Consider the following 17836-nt stretch of genomic DNA (forward strand, 5'->3'; position numbering starts at 1 on the left):
ACAATAGAGGATCTATCAATTCACTTATCATTGAAAGTAAACATATTTTTATGGTTTTGTTTATAAATTGGGATGGATATTAGTTAGTCAAAGAAAATTTTACCCCCACCAAATTTTAAAATATATGCAATATATATGCTCCATTTGATGATTAGATGGTTTTATTTCTTTTCCATTAAAATTGTTCGCACGATATTTCGAGAGAAATATAATTCGTGTGTTAAGATTTAAAAGAATCTTTTGATATTTTTCATTGGGTTTTGACAAATGAACTAAATCTTTTCAAATAAAGTAAATCCGTAGTATAAAGGAATCTAAATAAATTAGTTCCTTAGATTGGGAAAGAAGTTGTGTTGTTGGTTTTAAATAAATAAATTTACATCAATATTACGTTGGTTTTGACAAATACTCACGAATTGAAATTGAAATTTGCTCAAACTATCCTCTTTGGGCTTAGCCCACGGTCTCTGCAACAATAATGGGCCCTATAATATGTTATGTGAACTCAAAATCGGGCTAAAATATTGAGAAAATAGCACAAGAAAATATAGCCAAATTTATCTTCCACCGATATAAAATGTTAAAAAAAGAAAAACCTATTAAAGATTAAAAAAAATGGTTGAGGCACAAAATCCTAGACTTTTTAATTTTATCGGTCACTAATAGACTTCACTCCTATCACATATACAAGTATATCAATAATAGACTCTATTTTTTTTTTTATGGTAAATGAAATGAAAGTTCACAATATCTTAATCATCGTTTCGTTGAGATTTACAATTCATCTGATTATTCATTCCAACACAACTCATTCATTGTATTCAAGGCAATCTTTTTTCCTTTTTCATTCTTTATTTGTCCTTACTTCTTTAGCTGCAATAGTTCTAATCTTATTTGAATGGTAGAAGATGAGTATGTCTCGTTTTACCAAAATTTCCTCAAAATGATTTATGTGTTGTTGTTGACTCTGTGATGTTCAATACTTCAAAAAATACAGTGTATTTAAATTATAATAATTTACTAAAAAGAAAACATTATGTCTAATAACCAAAATTGAATTCCAAATTCCAAAAAAATAAATTTTAAAGATTTTGAATCCCCACAATCTGATATCCTCGTTAAAGAATGTGCACTTTTTAAAAGCACACTCAATAAATTTTTGTTATGGCTTTACAATAAGTGAAAACTATTTTGTATGCTAGATGAATCAAAACTTCACAGTATCACGATTATCGCATTGTTGAGGTGTATATTTCATTTGAATATTCGTTTCAATAATTTGTTGAATAATGTATTGATCAAGGTAAGCTTTTTCCCATCCTTCAATCTATCTATGTCTTGTTTGATGGTTTATTTGTAGTTGTTGACTCTGTATAGATTAGTGTTATAGAAGTGCAACATATTTGAATAATGAAGTACTCAATACTCAACGCATTTAATGATTTTATGCAATAAATTAATTAATAAAGGTTTTTTAAATTCTTTAAAATTTAAGCATGCTTAAATTTTCACTTTTGTTAATACAGTAATTTTTTCCTTATATTTTGTATATTGATATATATATTTTTTTAATTTCAAGAAATACAGAGAGCATTTATGTATTTATTTTATTATATTAGAAAATGTAAACCAATTTTTGAAATGGTTTAACTTTTTTCACTTTTGCTAATACACTAGTTTTTTGAAATATTGCATATTAAAATTTGTTTTTCAATTTTAACAAATATACATATTTAATTATTTTAGAATTGTAAACAACTTACAAGATGGTTTAATTGTTAGATGATAAGATTTTTTTTGTTTTTAAATGTAATGTAAAATCGTATTTTTTTTGTCAAAATGGAAATTGGACACAAACACAAAATAATATAAAATTTTACACCTCCTTCTTAATTTCTTATTAGATAATTATTTGATTTTCCATTTTTAAATTTAAATTTGCGCTTCTTTTCCCATCATTTCTGTGTTATTCATCATTTTTTTTTCATCTTTTGTACATAAATGTTGAGAGTTATTAACAAAATGCCAAACACAAAAACTAATTTTCTAAGAAGTAGTGAGTTTTGTATTAATTGTCATAAACAGTACGTTTGATTTATTAATACATTACATACTTCAATACTTCTAATATCTTAATACGCGATACAATCTAAAATCAAAAAAGATAAAAAGTTACATAGGTTTAATGAGTTTTCAAAAAAGATATCATTTTAGTGGTTTTTTATATTTCTTAAATAAATAAGTTAAATTTTTAATCAAAATCTAATAAGAAAAGTGGGTCTTAAAATTTATTTATTTTTGTTAATTTCAAATTTTAGTTTCGTTCTCTAACAAAAATATTATTCAAAATTATATAACCAAGGTGAAATAGGTATTCAAAATTATATAACAAGGTGAAATAGGTGTTTGTAAGTATAATTTTAAAAAACTAAAAATTAAAAATAAAATGAACCTTTATATTTTTTTTATTGGCTTTAAAACTTTTAGTCTTGTCTCTAATAAATATATAAGCATGCCTAACAAATTCATACATATCTTTTAAAAGAAAATATTTAGATTGATAATGTTACAATAAATAAAGCGTGTGAGCTAACTTAAGACTTTGCTCAAAAAATCAATTTAAATAAACATTGATCACAATAGGGAGAACTTAACAACAATACTTTGAAAAATAGTATATAACTTACTACTAACTAAAATATATATTAATACTTTAAACTATTACTGGTATTTATCGCCGTATAGAAAGATATAAATATGATAATGTGTAGATGGACAATGAAATTGAAATTTTATTATAGTATATATATATATATATATATATATATATATATATATATATATATATATATATATATATATTTGTAGCATTTAATAATATTACTACTTTTAACATAATATAAATATTTTTCTAAACTGAGTTGGTAAATATACATTATTCTAATGTTTATTTTTCTCACTAAATTAGTATTGTTTTAGGCTCTAAGATCTGATTGCTTTAAAGCTCATTAGGTTCCCTATTAAAATTAGGATAAAAAAGTGGACAATAGATTTTTTAAGAAAATGTGTTAAACGTGAGGTAATTTGAGTAGGGGTTTTAATTACTTTTCAGTCTCAAGTTAAAATTAGAATACCCAATTAGTACATAACACAATCATGTATTAGTAGTGATCAAATGTGTGTAATATTATTTAATTTCTATAAGAAAAAGTAAAACAATTTACTACACGATTCAAATTGGACGATTCATAAAATTTGAAGGACAAAGTTGATTCAAATTTGACAATTCATAAAATATGAAGGACAAGTTGAACATGTTGTATATATGTATAGTGAAAGTTTGTTGAATATTGTAACATAAAAATGGATTTAATTATGTAAATTAAATTAATTTGTTAGAAACTTTAAATTGAATTGAAAACCATCCAAACAAACTAACATGGTGTTTTGCTGAAAGTTAATTTTGTAGTTTATTTCATTTGAATGAGTTATGTTTGATTTTAGTCCAAATAAAAATTTATTATATTGAGTTAAATTTGTCACACGTTTCAAATTCTATTCTTAAATTAAAGAAATATCAAAATTATATTCGACATCAATGTTACACGTGAAATGTCAAGCTTTTATTAAAAATTTAAAACAATTTTTTTCTTTTTTTCATTTGTAACCTACTCTTATTTTTATTTTTATAGGGTTGTTTAGAGTTAAAAAAAATCCTATAAATTGTGTGAATGAATTATTTGTTTAATATTAAGTATTCTAACATATATAATAAATCAAATATTTTAAATGATATTTTTAAATATGTATATTGTATTTTTCATAAAATATTTTATACATAGTACGAATACAATATTTTCTACAAAGTACAAATACAAAGGGAAGTAGTAAATTATTATAACAATAAATTTTTGTTGGAAGTATTTGTGTGTTTTTTACGTATTACTAATAGTATTTTTTATACTAATAACCATAAATTATTAATTATCTATTTTTTTTACCGACAATAACTCATAAATATGAAATACAATGAAAAGTATCCTACATTCACACATTAATCTTCCTTGTATGTGACTTGATGATCCAATAGCTTGGAATTAAAATCGTTAAAAGGTATTTTGAATTAAAAAAATAAAGTATAATTAATACCTAATTAATGTATTTAAATTTTAATGGTTAATTAACTCACCAACTCACATGACTTTATATTTTTTTTTTGAATATTTATTTATATTTTATATAACCAATCAAATTAACGAATTCACTATATGTGACTTTATAATTTTCTTTTGAATTTTTACTTATATTTTATATAACCAATCAAATTGAATTCGTTTATATAAGACATAGTTTACGTTGAAAAACACTAATAAATTAAACTTTTAGAAATTCATCTCCACCTTAACACATAAGTAAAATGTGTGGGATAATTATATAATTTCCTTGATTAGGTTATACCTAATATTGATTAAAATATTGATGATCTTTTTGACTTGAGAGTTGAGAGCATGGTATTAAAATATCTCCAATACTATAAAATCCATTTTGTCTATATATCAAATTGATATAACTTTTGGCACTATAAAAATCTGTGTAGAATATTTTTAACACAATAAGTCCTAAAGTATTAAACATATCTATCGAGCAAATTTATATAACACCTTATCATTTATTAAATTGACATTGATATTTAAAATATAAAATTTTAGGATGAGATATTAGGTACATTATTAGGTTGGAAGCATTGAATGCATTAACAACTTTCTTCTCAAGTTCTCATCTCATCTTCAAGTAGGCTTAGCTATGAGATTCAAATTGGTATTCATTCATTCATTGTTTATTTGTTGTTTTCCTTTTTTAAGAATGAAGACTAAGTTAGAAAGTCTTTATAAGAAAGGCTCGTTATTGATTTTGATATTAAATTTGCATTTAGAAAGATAAAAGAATATATATAAGATTATGTTAGAGTGACTCAAGATGAATTTTAGAATGATAAGTAGGAGTATGACAAAATGTGACATTTTGTCACTTTCATAATCACTCCTAAACATATCCTTAATTTCTTAACTTTCTTTAAAGAATGATAAATTTTTAATTTACATTTTAGGATATAAAATTTGAGTTTAGTTTTTATTTAATTTGAAATGACAACTCTTTTACTATTAAATTTGAATTTAATTTGTATATAATCCTAAAATTTCAAATTTTAATGAGTTTTTACTCTTTTAAGTTAGTAAATGAACTTTTGTTTTTGTTTTTTTTTCTTTTTTGTCGTTGGGATCAAATTTTAAACATTTTCCATTCTCAGTTTTTTTAAATCAACTAACTACTTTATTGCCTTAAAAACAGGCAATAAAAACAAATGTAACGTCAAAATTTTGATTATTATTACTTTCCTTTTATCGTTAATGTAAACAAACATAATAGGATCCATTATCTAAACATTTAAAAAGTGTTCTAGTGTAAAATAAAAGTTTTAAAGACTCACAAAATGAATGTAAAGATGATACATCTATTTTATTTTATTTTTTTTCTGGAAAGATGTTTAGAATCATCTTTGTAGTATTGATAAAGATAAATAATTTTGTATGGTTAGAGAAAGTTATAATTTAGTACTAAAAATCTAATAAAATTTGGTAAATTATCCTTATATGGTTTGATAAAGACCTATTGGCCTCTCTCTTATCATTCAATAATATTAGTTACGATTTACAATGTAGCCCTCCATGCATATTCTCTCTCCCCCATGCATATAATTATCTATTTCCCTATGCTTCAACCTCATCCTTCCTCCTCCCTCTCTTTTCTCCTTCCGACGGTGTCAGTTATTCGTGGGAGACAAAAAAAATATGTGGGGCAATTTGGCGATACGGCGAGCCCGGGACAACATGAATAATGACGTGGGGCCAATCGACGGTGTGGGCGGATTCAGAGCAAACGAACAACGATGGCCGACTTGAAGCGAACAAACGAGAATGGTGGACTCGGAGCGAACGAACGGACGATGATGGCAGACTCAAAACGAACAGACTACAGTGGCGGACGTTATATACTGTGATATATATGTACTTTTTCTCTTCTTTTAAGCAAAATTTATATATACACTGTGATATTTGTATTCATTTCTCTAAGCAAGTGTTTTTATAATTTTATTTAGACTTCCTGTATTATGATATATACAAATTTTGATTGCTGTGATTCATGACTACCTAAATAGTAAACATGTTAATATATACTGCGATTTGTAAGTGAGATTTACGAAAATTTAAATACTCATGGTATATATATTTCATGTATTGATTTTGTAATGTGATTTATGTCAGACATTGAGTTAATCTCTAGTTTATAAATGATAATATATTTCATTTATTGGTTAGAACATTATAAAAAAAACCTAATAGAATGTTCTAAGTTATATTTAAAATAACAAAAAGTTGTAAAAAAACCAATAAGTTATATATATGCAAACCAATGTAAGTAAAGAACAATATTTTCCTTAAATGTATTTCCTCTCTCCTTATTGGAAAATGGAATAAATAAATAAATAAATGCACTTTAATTATCTTTCCAAATTGAAAAGTGGCAAAAATTACAATAAAGATATATTTTCTCTCTCCAATTAAAAAAATGAAAAAAATTACATTAAAAGTGTTTTTCTTTTTTCAGAATAAATACATTTTCTCTTTTCATGTTTAAGGTAGCTTAGTAAATAGAGAAACGTATATAAAAATCAGATATAAATAAATAAAATGATAAAACTGTCCAAAAAAACACTATCTTGTATTTTAAAATGCCAATAAAATGGGTAAACAATTTTCTAAATTGGTTTACAATTCTAATTTAATTAATTAAATAAATAAATACTTTGTATTTGTTGAAATTGAAAAAAAAATCAATATACAATATAGAAGAAAAAAATTAGTGCATTAATAAAGGTAATACTTAAATTTTAAAGAATTTAAAAAAATTTAACATTGAAGGATGTGAATACACACCGTATTGTTATTTAATTCACTATGTAAAATCATTAATTGCAACAACCACAGATAAACTGTCAAGCAAGACACATAAAGAATTGTTGAAACGAAGATTTAAATGAAACATACATCTCAACGACACGATAATATCGTGATACTTGTAAGTTTTAATCCGTCTAGCATAAAAATAGATTTTACTCATTGTAAAGCCCTAATCTTTATCGAGGATATCAGATTGTCAAGATTTAAAAGCTTCAAAATCAATTATTTTGGAATCCAACGGTAGTTTGTTGGACACAATGTTTTGTTCTTGCTAAATTATCAGAATTCAAATACACTCCATTTCCCAAAATGCGGACATCACAGAGTCAACAAATCATTTTGAGGGAATTTTGATAAAACCACCGTAAGCCATGAGATCAAAACCAACATAAACTACGAAACATTCTTATATTCAAAAAAATTCAAATAAGATTATAACTATTGCAGCCAAACCAGTAGACCAGCAAATGAGACACATGAATATTGGAAGATGGAAAAAGCTTATCTTGAATACAATATTCAACGAATTTAAAAGGTAAATCTCACCAAAACAATAATCTCATGTCAAGTGTAAATCTCAACAAAACAATAATATGATATTGTGAAATTTCATTCCATATACCATAAAAAAAATCAACTTATAGAGCCATACTAAATAAGAAAATTTTGAAAAAGTAGAAACAATTTTAGTCTCAATAAAAATTTTGCTACCCGTTTGAATTTCAGTTAAAACGTATTATGTCAGTATAAGCTTAATTCAACTAATATACATATATACACACGTGAAGACATTTATTTATTACCATACCTTTACAAACAAAGTTTCATGAATTTTATTTTTATATTTTAGATAAATTAAACTAAATTTAATAAAATAGTTTGAAAACAATAAAGAAACAACCAAATATTTGATGACAGTTAAATAAAAATTTATTAAAGATAAATATAATTAGGTTAGTACAAGTTTAAAATAATAAAAAGAAATAACATAACCAAACATATTTTAAAGACTTATTGGATTAGTTAAATGTATACTTTTGAAATTTTAGTAAATAAATATATAAATATTTATTAAAGATACCGTTTTAGTTAGGATATTATATAATAACTAATTTGAGACATCAATGATAATTTTTTTTTAATGATATAGAAAAGATTTGTTACAATTTTCTCGTAAATAAATGTCATATTCATTTAAGATAAAATTCAATAAAGGACTTTGCAGACTTGTCAATATCCAATCCATTTAAAATACATTATACGTAGAAACCATGAAATAACACATAATCAAAAAACTTTTTCCTATGCTTTTTGCTAAATTTCCAACCCCATCAAATAATTTCGCCATTTCATCCAATTTTTCTTCAACTTTGTAATGTTTTTTTTGATTGACTTCCATTTAGATTACATTTGTTAAAATGTGGGTTTACTCAACCAAATCCAATCTCAATTTATAATATTATTAAAATATATCATAATTTGAAAATATTATAAGTCATATCTATCCAAATTTGTAACGAATAAGTTTGATTTTAATATTTAATATTTAATATTTGAGTTTTATGAAATTTAGTTGTTAATATGTACGGTACTACACAAACTTAAGTATTATAAGTTAATAAAAATATATACTTAACAAGAAAAAAGAAAATAGTTAAATATAGAAATATAAAATTTAATTATTGTAAGTTAATAAAAATATATATTGAAAGAAAATAGTTAAATAACACAACAACTCAACCTAATCTAAGTTGGATTGAGTTATTGAGGTTTTCAATTTGACTAATCCGAAAATTCGGGTTGGTCTAAAAGATTTATCTAATCCAACCTAAGTCGGTAATATACTTTTTAATGGTTGATTTAAAAAAATAGAATTAAAAGCTCCTTAAAGGTAATTTTTTTAAAAATAATTATAAGATGCTTAAAATGATAGATAAATAGTTGTATAAAAGATATATATAAAAGTCATATAATTATTTTAAATAATATTAGAATGTTACGTGAGGAAATTTTCAAACATATTGTAGTTGAAAGAGAGAGAGAGAGAGAGAGAGAGAGAGTTCATGAACTTAGGTGGAGAAACATTGTCAATGCAAATATATATAAATTTATAATTTATAATCGAAGTTTAGAAGATCTCGAACGTCCAACATACCTACTTCTACACCATAAAGTTGCATTTCCATTAAATACACACATACAAACACACACATATTTTAAAATCGATATTTATATATATATATATATATATTAAGTTTGAACATTAAATAATATATTTTTTAATACTTTGCTATTTTTTAAAATGTCATTTAATTAATTTGATTTGAGCATAATTGATATTAAAAAAATAGGTACGATCTACTCTTGATTTTATAAAAATTAATAAATTACTATATTGTATAGGGTGGGAAATTCCAAAGAAGACCCTTACCATATGTGCTTGGAAAAGTACATAAATTACTTCCATGAACATCCAAAGATGCTGGAGATTTTTTTAAAAAAATTTCTTCTTCTTATTCTTATTTTCTATGGAAATTATAATCATTTTATTTTGTTGTCCAGAAAACTATCCTACTCTCATTTACATTTTGCATGGGACCAACAGATACGTGGACTATATATGATTAACTTCATTGGCTTGCATTCATATTCGTACTAAAAACTAAATAGTAAATACCATCTACTTGTTATTGTCACACTTGTTTGAATATATTAAAGGTCGAAAAATTGGAAAAATTTTATGTTTTACTTTTATAAAACACATAAACTACTCCGACATGGTCTATCTATGATTTGTAACTATAATGAAATAATGCATGATCCATATTTAAATCATAATCAACAAATGCAATCAAATTGCAAAGATAAGGACGATTAATTCAATTGCATATTAGATTTACGTGAAACTCAATGTTACTATAATATGAAGAGAATTATAGATATTGTTGTCAAATTACCCTTAGAATAGTAAATAGCAAGGGTAAGAAGAGAATAAGGTTGTAATATATAAAACAATGTTGATGTTAATTGAGTTAGGATTGAAGCATTGATGATGATGAATGAAATTTGATTAGAACTAGGTGGAGTTTAATAAGGAATAGGTAAACGTGAGGTTATTAGATAATAGATAGTGATAAATAAATGAGAAAGGGGTTAGGTTGGTACGGGGGGGGTGTAGTTTAGGAAAAAGAGAAAGGAGGAAATGGTAATTTAGAACAAGAGGTGTTCAACCATACACCATACACTCCACCAACCCCCTCCACACCTCTGGCAAAACTCAATCATGTGACCTCTCACACTGGAGACGTGTTAAAATCACAAAGCTATAACAAAAGATCCAACGGCCACAAATCCCCTCCAACTAACCCCTTCTTGTAATTCTCCAACCCATCGCATTTTAGTTTCCTCTATTTAAACAATTTCACTTACTTTTTCAATTTCCAGGGAAAAATAAAATTTAAATAAAACAAAAATACCCATACCCACCGCTCCCTCCATTTTTCAGCAATAATGGAACCCACCACCTGCTACACTAATGGCCACGCTTCAATGGCGGATCCCTTCTGCCTGAAAGATCCCTTGTACTGGGCCGCCGCCGCTGATGGGCTTAAAGGGAGTCATCTCGACGAGGTGAAGAAAATGGTGGAGGAGTACCGGCGTGGGGTGGTGCGGCTTGGCGGAGAGAGTTTGACTATTGGCCAGGTGGCGGCTGTGGCCTTGAACGACGGCGGAGTTAAGGTGGAACTGAATGAGGCGGCGAGAGAGGGAGTTAAGGCGAGCAGTGATTGGGTAATGGAGAGTATGAAGAAAGGTACGGATAGCTACGGAGTTACTACTGGATTTGGTGCAACCTCCCATCGGAGAACAAATCAAGGAGCTGCTCTGCAGAAGGAGCTTATTCGGTATATTTTCTTTTGCCCCTTAATCCTTTATATTCTTCTTATTTACATTTTTATCTATCCATTTAAGAATGGAAATTCAAATAATATATATTTACATATGTCTATCATAACTTTATATAATGTTATCATGTTATTGTCATAGCCTCTAATACCTCAATTATAATCATATATTATTGATAGTGTTACCAAATCTTTTTAACATATTTTATCATTTAAATCAATTATTCTTTTAATTGATTTTCTTCAATATTTAACATGAATTTTCCTTCTGGCGGTTTTTTTTCTTTATATATATATATATATATAAAGAACAAGTATATATGGTAAAGGTGTAAGGTGTTGGGTTGGGGTAGTGTGAATATTATTAATAATTAAATTGTTAGCTATTTAACGTTACAGTTATTTATTTATTGCTGAGTTCACTCGTATTTTTGGATGGCTAGCGTCTTAAATACCTTCTACTCCATAGAAAATAAAATAATAATAACAATTATAGTATTTTTTTTTTCTTTTTCTTGAAAAATGTCAGATACTTCTGTTCTTCTCTATGTAAAGTAATTATTTAATGCTACTAAAATTAAGTTTTTTTGTTACTATTTTTTTATATTGTGAGGTTGGACTTTAAAAAGAAACTCTTACAAGTATAGAAAACAGTTAGATTTGCTCTTTACATAAGATTTGAGATACAATTCTTTTTTTATTTTTAAGGAAATTTTCCGGAAATAATTTAATATTTTTGTGTTTAATAGAAAATATTACGTCATAAATAAACATGAAGCATATACGGTCACGTGGGCGAAAGAGTTGACGGTGATTAATTATCTGTCAATATCAATATATGATGAAAAATAAAATTAAAAAAATTATCAATTCTTGGTAGTGTGAAAGCAACGTAAACCTACTAATACTAATGAAATAGTCATCGTGGTAATTATATACTTAGTTTCCATAAATCAAATTTGGTAATTCTTTTTTTTTCTTTCTCTCTCTCTCTCTCTATATATATTATTTTTTATTTACATGTCACGTTGATGATTATCCTGATGAAATGATACGGCACCAATTGATTTATGAAGTCTACAATGTTCTTAAATAAGTTAGGATTAGCACATAATGTCCATATTTAATTTAATAATGGTCCAAATTTAATTAGCATTAATACATTTATTTATTTATTTTGGTAAAAGCAAGCAGTAACTGATTTTGATTGGTTAATTAATGAATTTAATAGTTTGTGTAGTGGTCTAGAAATATATGAATTCAGCGAAGGTGATTAGTATAGATTTTTTGTTTTTCAATATTAAATTCTACCAATAATGCTTTAGAAAAAGACTAAAAATAGGACAGTAAATGCATGGGTACTTGGTCAAATAAACGCTTATTAGAAACAAGTAGCGAAATAAACCGTTTCTCGGAAAATAAAAACAAAAAGTAGTCAAATGTGAATAAAGAAGAAGACAAAAAAAAACCTAGAGGGTAAGGCAGGTCCATCGTCTCATATTTATTTTACTAAAAATAAAAATATCATTTTCGTCTTTTTTTTAGTTTGGATTTATTCAAATTTAGTTTACCTTTTCTGCATATGTTTTGTTTGAATGATTGAAGAATAAATCCTTGAATTGCAATGATTTTATGAATCAGATTCCTGAACGCTGGGATATTTGGGAATGGAACTGAGTCCAACCACACGTTGCCTCACACTGCTACAAGAGCTGCTATGTTAGTCAGAATCAATACTCTTCTTCAAGGCTATTCTGGTATTAGATTTGAAATTTTGGAGTCTATTACAAAGCTCCTTAACCACAATGTCACACCTTGCCTTCCCTTGCGAGGCACTATCACGGCTTCCGGTGATTTGGTTCCTTTTTCTTACATCGCTGGTTTTTTGACTGGTCGTCCTAATGCCAAGGCTGTTGGCCCAACCGGTGATCTCCTTGATGCTGGAGCAGCTTTTAAACTCGCTGGCATTGATGGTGGATTCTTTGAGTTGCAGCCTAAAGAGGGTCTTGCGCTTGTTAATGGGACGGGTGTTGGATCTGGTTTGGCGTCTATTGTGTTGTTCGAGGCCAATGTATTGGCTTTGTTGTCCGAGGTTATTTCAGCCATCTTTGCTGAAGTGATGCAAGGGAAGCCTGAGTTTACTGATCATTTAACTCACAAATTGAAACATCATCCTGGTCAAATCGAAGCAGCTGCCATTATGGAACACCTTTTGGATGGAAGTGCTTTCGTAAAAGATGCTAAGAGGTTACATGAGTTGGACCCTCTTCAAAAGCCAAAACAAGATCGTTACGCTCTTCGAACTTCACCTCAATGGTTAGGCCCTCAAATTGAAGTGATTCGACATTCAACAAAATCGATTGAGAGAGAGATCAACTCGGTAAATGACAATCCATTGATTGATGTTTCAAGGAATAAAGCTCTACATGGAGGCAATTTTCAAGGAACTCCAATTGGAGTGTCCATGGATAATACTAGATTGGCTCTGGCTTCTATCGGAAAGCTTTTGTTTGCTCAATTCTCCGAACTGGTGAATGATTTCTATAACAATGGATTGCCTTCAAATCTTTCAGGAGGAAGTAATCCAAGCTTGGATTATGGATTTAAAGGCGCCGAAATCGCCATGGCTTCCTATTGCTCAGAATTACAATACTTAGCAAATCCAGTCACCAATCATGTTCAAAGTGCAGAACAACACAACCAAGACGTGAATTCATTGGGTCTAATCTCATCAAGAAAAACAGCTGAGGCAATAGATATCTTGAAGCTAATGAGCACAACATTCCTAGTGGCTCTCTGCCAAGCCATAGATTTGAGACACGTAGAGGAGAATCTGAAAAGCACAGTGAAAAACACAGTGAGTCAAGTCGCCAAGAAGGTGTTAACCATTGGAGTAAATGGAGAGCTTCATCCATCAAGATTCTGTGAGAAAGATTTGCTGAAAGTCATTGATAGAGAACATTGTTTTGCTTACATTGATGATCCATGCAGCATGACATATCCATTAATGCAAAAACTAAGGCAAGTTCTTGTTGAACATGCATTGAAGAACAATGATGATCTGAAGAATTCAAACTCCTCAATCTTTCTAAAGATCGGAGCTTTTGAGGAAGAACTAAAAACCCTTTTGCCTAAAGAAGTAGAAAGTGGAAGACAAGCCATTTCAAAAGGAAAAGCAACAATTCCCAACAAGATAAAGGATTGCAGATCATACCCAATTTACAGATTTGTTAGAGAAGAATTGGGAACTGATATGTTGACAGGTGAAAAGGTAAAATCTCCTGGTGAAGAATTTGACAAAGTTTTTAGTGCAATTTGTGAAGGGAAAATCATTGATCCTTTGCTTGAATGCCTTCAAAGTTGGAATGGGACTCCTCTTCCTATAAATTGAGACTTGTCAGTGGAAAAATCACTGTCCTGTGGCCTCTGTTCTTGTGTATTATTATTAGTATTATTATTATCTCTTCTTCTTTTCTATTTTTTTTTTCTTTTTCTTATGGTTTGGGTTTGTAATCAACTGATAGTCATCAACTTTTACCAAATCTAAATTGCTGTCTTATCTTTTCTACTGTATGTTGCTGTAAAGAAAGTTAAAGGAAGTTTTGGGTTTGTATGCATATGCAATATTATTTTTGGTTGGGACAATTATTGTTATTGCTGCTGCACTTACTAAATTTAGTGCTTCATAAAGTATCTATTCTTGTATGGGTTAAAATCACAAGGGCCTGAGTAAAAACTAGGAAGTAAGATTCTCATCATAAAATACCTGCTGGAACATTTCATTGTTTAAAAAAAATACTTTGTTTTTCCATTCATGTAGATGACTATTTACAATTTAAACCTTGCCCCATATACAAATATATATATATATATATATAGTAGTGATTCTCTTTCTTCTTCATACAAATTTTGAAATTTTCTTTTCTTTGCAATATGCAAATGACACGTCCACTAATGGTTCATTTTAATTTTGTATAGTGTAATATATACTCTCAATTTTTTTATTTTTTATTTTATATATATTCCAAGGTATATTGAAATTGTTTGAAGGTAGACATTCATATTAGAACATCATATAAATATATTATCATCACAAGTCATACCTAAGTCTACACATTAAAATACATCTTTCTAGATAAAAAAAAAAAAAAACATTCAAAATACTTAGTATATATATCAAATAAACATTAAAATACATTTCATTAGAAATATAATGCTCAAAACAAAATTGGAAAAAATGCAATAAATACACTCTCTCCAAATTGAAAAATGTAAAAAACTACAATAAATGCATTTTCTCTCTCAATCACTAAGGTAACTTTGTAAATAGAAATATATATACACAAATGAGATATAAATAAAATAAAAGGAGTACAATTGTCCAAAACAAAAGCACTTCAAAGATTTATTTGAAAAAAAATAAAATTCAAAGACATTTTTATGAAAATGTACAACGAAAATGAGTTTTTTTATATAAAAATACTTTCTTTTAAATTAAAGTTTTCTCTAACGATCGTTTTGGTATTTGAAGTTCTAGGTTTTATCTTGCCGAAAGATATTGGGACTCTAAGTTCCATCATGATAGACTCTAGTAATCTTAATTTTAAAAATTAATAGTAAAAGGGACCTTGAAAAAAAGAGGCGGTGTAAAAGTAGAATTCATTTATGAATAGTATAGTTTAATATAGATCGTTAATTTCTAATATTTTGTTATAAAATTTAAAAATACACAAATGAGAAAAAAATAGAAACCAGGTCGTTAAAAGTACTAATTTTCTAAAAGTTTCAAAACTTATTTAGAGAAAATTTAAACTTCCATTAAATTTAGAAGATTTTATTTCTTACCTAAATTCTTTGGTAAAATTTTCTTTTAACAAATTTTGAAGTTTGACTTGAAATTTACAATCTTAACATTGAATCAATAAACCTGAATCCTAAACTCACACACCTACCAGATATTGATTTTCATCTATTTTTTTTGTATGAATGAGATTTATTTCAAATGTATACAATATTATTTTAGTTGCATACAATGTTTATTTGAAATATGTTTCAAACAATTACATATTTAAGGTTCTTATATAATATATAATATATAATATATATTCTATATTATAATTTTGGTCTTGTCTATGTTAAGTTATATATTTCACTTACTTTGTCACATTTATTCATGTATATTTTGTTCAATATATAGTGCGTCTCTTTTTCTATAATAATAATACCATGGAAAATTTTGGAAAATTCATATTCCTAATATTTAGAGATATATAACATATTTGCTAATGAATATAAAATAAGAAATGATTAAATGGAAAAAATTCATTAATATGATATATTTTATAACTAATGATTAATAAAATTAAAAACTCTACAAATTATTAATATTACATTTATTTTGATATTTTTAATTATAGAATACTACGAAAAATAAATAAGAAAGAGAATGTAATGCAAGGTTAAATTTGTTCAATTTTTTTTTTTATATAAATTTAGCAAGAGGTAAGAATATGGGTTGAAATCGAATAACCCGGACTACCCAACCCATATTATAAAGATTGAGTTGGGTATGCTAAAATATGTCAACTCAAATAACCCGAAAATATGGGTTGGGTTGAGAATGTCTCCTAACCCAACCCGATTTCACCCCTAAATCTAGCTATGAAATATCATTTAAGTTAGGTTATTTATGATATAGCTTTGTAGGTTTGATTGTTTAAATCTTTTAAGGATAAAACCTGGGAGGGGGGTTAAAAGTGGTTTTTGAACGATAGTTGAATGCATGATGCTTAAGACAACGAGTGCAATAGTAAGTTCTAAAGAGTTATGAAGTTTAAAAAACTATGTACTCTTAGAGCCCCAACGCTGTAAGCTAAGGAATTGGTAAGATATATACCTCCATTGATATTTTCCATAGAGGAACCACGTGGGGCAAGGGAATACGTGCCCCCCTCAACCATTGGCCTAGTGGTTATTGGCTTCAATTGTCTATGAACGTGGACACTAGACGAGGAGAAGAAGAAGCTTTTCTTTCAAGTCATATTTGTTATGTTATGTCAGTTAAATACATGTATAAACTTGTTTCTGTTTATAAGAAAAGCATGGCTCTTTGAAAGAAAGGTTTGTGTAAAAGTAAATCATTAGCTTGATTCCTATCATGAGCCAATGCTAATGTGCACATATATAAAAGTCAAAAGGCAACCATGTGTTGAGAGGTCCGCATGACGATGAGAAGACGGTGATATATGCGTTGAGACGATGCTTGCATTCAAGCCGATCGCCTAAGCAACTAGAATTTAACCTATAAGTCTCCAACAGATGCTGATGATGATACACGTCGTCACAGTAGTCTATGTGTAGAAACTGTTTCATGTTCTGACTAAAGGAAGAAGTAGAGGCTAATGATGTTGTTTATATTTTTAATGCACATGATGAGGCGTTGTGAAATTGATATTGCAAAATGAATTCATACATGTACTTGTATTCTCCAAAGGTTTTTCTAAAATGTCACCCACTAAGCATTAGGCTTACGTTTAGCTTCCCAAAGTAAGTGAAGTAAGGAGGCCTTGTAAAGTGAAGGTGAGACGGTGCGTTCAGACCAGGCGATGAGAGTTGTATAAGGCGTTGGACTTAAAAGTTTTAGAAACTTTAAGTTGATAAACATTGCTTTGTAAATGTATTGAGTTTGTTAAATAATGAATAAAATTGACAAGTTCCCTCAAGTTCTTTAAGTGTTGCGATCTTATATTATATGACAGGTAATTCTTAAGATGAAGCTTAAGTCTTACAGGATAAGGATAGACGTTCGATAGAGTGCGCTCTTTTAAAAATGTTAAGTATAAGTTTAAGATCATACGTGTTCTAGCGCCTTGTTAGAGGCGTTGGAGCAACACAAGTTGCATTCGTGCTCGAAAT

General features: G+C 27.7%; 1 protein-coding gene across 1 annotated transcript; it reads left to right on the plus strand.

Annotated features, from left to right (window-relative positions):
• Positions 1–10441: 10441 nt before the first annotated feature.
• LOC101218156 (phenylalanine ammonia-lyase) lies at positions 10442–14575 on the plus strand. Its single transcript, XM_004145704.3, has 2 exons — positions 10442–10921; positions 12563–14575. Exons 1-2 carry the CDS (start codon positions 10530–10532, stop codon positions 14310–14312), a joined length of 2142 nt encoding a protein of 713 aa, XP_004145752.1. The 5' UTR covers positions 10442–10529; the 3' UTR covers positions 14313–14575.
• Positions 14576–17836: the final 3261 nt, after the last annotated feature.

This window comes from Cucumis sativus, chromosome 6 (genome assembly GCF_000004075.3).
Source record: "Cucumis sativus cultivar 9930 chromosome 6, Cucumber_9930_V3, whole genome shotgun sequence".
In the NCBI taxonomy this organism is placed as follows: domain Eukaryota; kingdom Viridiplantae; phylum Streptophyta; class Magnoliopsida; order Cucurbitales; family Cucurbitaceae; genus Cucumis; species Cucumis sativus.